The sequence below is a fragment of the Chondrus crispus genome, genomic scaffold (assembly GCF_000350225.1).
Source record: "Chondrus crispus Stackhouse genomic scaffold, scaffold_17, whole genome shotgun sequence".
In the NCBI taxonomy this organism is placed as follows: Eukaryota; Rhodophyta; class Florideophyceae; order Gigartinales; family Gigartinaceae; genus Chondrus; species Chondrus crispus.
Genome location: NW_005179069.1, coordinates 102,252 through 104,307, shown reverse-complemented (window position 1 = coordinate 104,307; position 2,056 = coordinate 102,252). Strand labels below are relative to the sequence as shown.

General features: G+C 55.9%; 1 protein-coding gene across 1 annotated transcript in view; it reads left to right on the top strand.

The window, feature by feature from the left end:
* Positions 1-225, top strand: part of CHC_T00003036001 (hypothetical protein) — a 921-nt gene extending 696 nt beyond the window's left edge. Inside the window, exon 1 of the mRNA XM_005714857.1 lies at positions 1-225. This exon is cut by the window's left edge and continues 696 nt beyond it. Within this exon, the coding sequence (XP_005714914.1) occupies positions 1-225 (225 nt within the window).
* The last annotated feature ends 1,831 nt before the right edge of the window (positions 226-2,056 follow it).

The window sequence follows — 2,056 nt, the reverse complement described above, 5'->3', positions numbered from 1 at the left end:
CGTCTGTTTCTTGCGGCTGCCCTCTCCTACTTTTGCCGCACTCTCTTGTTGGTGGAGTATGGGGAAGGGACGGAAAGCGGAAAGGGGGGAAAGGGGTTACAGGTTTCATTGTTGGGGGGTAGCAAGGGAGGATGTGGACACCGGCGGCAGGGTACGGGAGGTCGAGTGTCGTCAACAGGCTCTCGCGACGGCGTGGGGAGAGGTTGCACGCGGGTGCAACTGTAGCGTGTCGTGTGATGTGTTGTCCGGGGGATCTTTTTTTTTGGTTTTTTTTTTTTTTTTTGGGAAATAAAATTGAGGAATTACAATGAAAAGGGTGCGAAAATGGGGTGGTTTCTGGTTTCTGGGGTAAAAGTGAAAAGCGGCGAAAATTGAAAAGGGGTTTTGCTGTCTGCTCATGCCCACACGCCTGTGTGTTGACACAAGCGGGCGAGCCGCGCAGGCGTCGCTCGTGTAAACAGGCGTCTCCGGGGCGTATTGTTAACGGCCCCTTGCGTGTGTTCACCAGGTGTTGATACGTGATATCACGCGCCCCCTCCGTTCCAGCGCGGCACCACCGCCGCCCGCGCCGTCATCTACTCGGGCTGCGCTGTCTATCATATGTGCTTACACTGCTGAGCAAGATACAGTAGTAACATTTACAGTAGTTTCTAGTAGAACATCGTACATCGTTTATCGGGTTTGCAAAACCCAACACACGCTGCTTTTTCTACTGTACAGCGGAGGCATTTTGACCCGGACCGACGCACCCCCCTTTTCATTGTCTAGATGCGCGCGCGCGGCGGCAGAGCGGGTTGCGCTCCCATCTAAGATGGGGCGCGCGGGTTTTGCGCACGCGATCGAGCACTCGCCGCACGCGATCGAGCACTCGCCGCACGCGGTCGAGCAGTCGCGAAGGTGGTCGGGTGAGTGGTCGCGCGTCTCGCGGGCGGCGCTCGCGCGGAGAGTCGAGCGGGTGCACAGCGAGTGCGATATGTGGTTTGTGGTTTGATACATAAATCACTTGATTCCGATGTGTGCTGTACATGCAGTGTGGCGTGGTGTATACAGTAGGGGTAGTATGCGAGGCTTACGGGGCGGTGAGGTTGATCTGGTGGGGCGCATCACATGACAATGGGCAGAAATCGAGGAAGAAATCGAGGAAGAAATGCGGGCCATTCCATGTCTTTCCTCTCCTCCCTCCTCCCCTCCCTCCTCTCCTCCCCTCCCCTCCTTCCTCTCCTCCCTTACTACCAAAGGGTAGTTCCTCCCTTACTACAGTAGTTCCTCCAGTAGTTCCTCCCTTACTAGTTCCTCCCTTACTAGTGCACTACTGTCCTGTAGCACATGCTACAGTACCCAACGGTACAATACGGTTAGGGCACCCGCACATACTGTACTGTACACGGGTAAAAATCATACAACGCCGCCCACCAACGCCGCCCTCCAACGCTGCCCTCCAACGCTGCCCTCCAACGTGCCCTCCAACACGTGCCCTCCAACACGCGCCCTCTAACACGCCCTTCCAACACGCCCTTCCAACACGCCCACGCTTTTCCCCCGCCATTTCTAAAATCCCCTCTTTCCTGCCCTTCCGATCTCCGCCGCACCCGCCTCGCAGCAACTCCCCATGCATATTGTACCGTACCGTTGTATACATCGTGTATAGGGGTGACACTCCATGGGAAATAGCGCCTCTCTGTAACCACTATATTCCTGCTACAGAAGAGTACGGAGAGTAAATTACCATGACTCTCTCCATACACCGCGCACCGCGCCCTGTCATGCTTTGCCGCACACGGACGAGGACAACCGGCGCTCCCGCCAAAAGGCAACCATCCTCCAAAGTTTGGAGTCCAAACCTCCCGGAGATACACTGCCGTGCACTGCCCCACCGCCTATCATAATCACCCGCCATACTGTACTGCATCTACACTGGATCTAGAGTCTACACCCACCCCACCCCACCTCCCCCTCCGAGAGAAATAGAAAAGCCGCGAAAATTCAACCTACAGTACACCTGCCTTTTGCCCTCCTTCCGCTGCTCCTGCAACACACAACCTTCTCATTGCCTTCT